Source organism: Miscanthus floridulus, chromosome 10 (assembly GCF_019320115.1).
Source record: "Miscanthus floridulus cultivar M001 chromosome 10, ASM1932011v1, whole genome shotgun sequence".
In the NCBI taxonomy this organism is placed as follows: Eukaryota; Viridiplantae; Streptophyta; class Magnoliopsida; order Poales; family Poaceae; genus Miscanthus; species Miscanthus floridulus.
The window spans coordinates 140,069,562-140,071,275 of NC_089589.1; the positions used below are offsets into that span (position 1 = coordinate 140,069,562).

The window sequence follows — 1,714 nt, forward strand, 5'->3', positions numbered from 1 at the left end:
CAGATGAGCCGGAGCCGGCGCGAGCCGTGCCAAACGGGCCCTAAATAGAGGAGCTGGAGGGGAGCAACGGGATCTGGCTGGATCGGCCCACTGCTTCCCGATTGATGAAACGCTTGGACTGGAAGTGTTAAAATTTTTGGGCTGGACCTAACTTAAGTGACGACCAAGGCATGCAGTGGCGGCCCAAGAAAGAGTCCACGTCGAATGATCTACCGTGATGAGGTCCCCTCAAAAAAAAAAAAAATCTACCGTGCCCCAGTTATCTAGCTAGCTTGCTAGCTAGTACAAGTGCATGTCACTTCTAGCTAACAATACGCGTTCATCCGTCCAACAATCGTATACGAGCAAGCCATATTTACGGCTGACTGGTTTGGTGTGAGAAAAAAATATTATTCTAATTTATAATCTACGATCGTATACGAGCGAATAGGGTGCTGACTCTTGGAAAACAGTCATGGGGCCCACCACCGGCCAACCATACTGCGTCGGATTTGCAGGCGAGGCGAGTGCACAGAGAGAAAAGGAGACGTGGGCCAGTGCGAGTAATTTTTTGAAGTGGTCAAACCAACGTCTTCTCTTTTGCTCAAAAAAAAAAATCTTCTCTTTGGGCTAGTCGTTCTTTTTAGTGAAACCACTTGTGATGGTGACATGATCCTCGGGCATGCATCTTCCCATTTTACTCTTCTTTGCACTAAGCAACTTACATCGAGTTACATTACACGCACACTATATATGTATGTATTTTTACCCTAGCCACCCAAGCAACCGAGGCTCGTCCACCTCCGCGACGAGGATGAAGGCGTTGATGGAGACGATGAGGTCACCGTAGGAGTCGATGCTACTTCGCAGATCACGCAACCGCGTGGCCATGGCCCTGCCTCTCCGGAGACGCGCAAACAGCGTGCTCCCGTTGTAGGACTCCACGAGGTCGTCGGCGTCCCTGAGTGCATTGGTCAGTAGATGCCCTAACTCCACGTGCTGTTGAATGATCCAGCAGCCGGCTGGTGAGTGCAGGAGCGCTCGGAGCATCCGCACGCGCTCCTCCAGCTTCCTGCATTCCTTGTTCATCTCATGGAACTGCAGAAAACTTGCCGCGATGGCGACGATGGTGATGGCGTCCACTCCGAACAGCTGAAGCAGGTTGGCCGCCTTTCCGACGATGTCCCAAAACGCAGCCATTTCGTGCACGAAATGGATATCTCAGGATATGAGTGAACCCGCTGGTGGTGGTAGAGTGCACAAGGTATATATGAGGGAACGTGCTAGTAACTATATATAGCAAGATGATGAAAGCAAGGATGCATGTCTCGATCGATCTGATGGCAAATTTGCAATAATGCACGCCGGCAGGCTCTGTACGTATGTAGATTCGTCGTTTCTTCCTACGGTTGAAGTGTGCCTCGAGAAGAGTTGGGCTCGCTTCCAAGGTCAGGACGGTTTCAGTATGAGTTACCCAGTGGCGCCATGCGAGCACAGGAGTACCTCTGGTTCATGCTGCGGAGGCCTTGTGCTTCACTGCTGCGGCACCTCAGAAACTCCACCCCAAACTTGTTGGGGGGGTGGGGGGGGGGGGGGGGGGGGGAGCACTGACTTGAGATGGATGTCTCAGGAACTCCCACCGGACCTCCCCCGCAGGCTCCGGCCGTGCTTTGTTCTCGAGGGCTCCACCGTTGTGCAGCCAGCGTCGAGCAGTAGTATTTCGATGGCAAGGGAC

At 52.7% G+C, this 1,714-nt stretch overlaps 1 protein-coding gene across 1 annotated transcript; it reads right to left on the reverse strand.

The window, feature by feature from the left end:
- Positions 1-744: 744 nt before the first annotated feature.
- Positions 745-1,179, reverse strand: LOC136489824 (protein MID1-COMPLEMENTING ACTIVITY 2-like). Its single transcript, XM_066486361.1, has one exon. It carries the CDS (start codon positions 1,177-1,179, stop codon positions 745-747), a length of 435 nt encoding a protein of 144 aa, XP_066342458.1.
- Positions 1,180-1,714: the final 535 nt, after the last annotated feature.

Coding starts and splice junctions, on each gene's coding strand:
- LOC136489824 (XM_066486361.1), bottom strand. CDS start 1,179: ATGGCTGCGTTTTGGGACATCGTCGGAAAGGCGGCCAACCTGCTTCAG.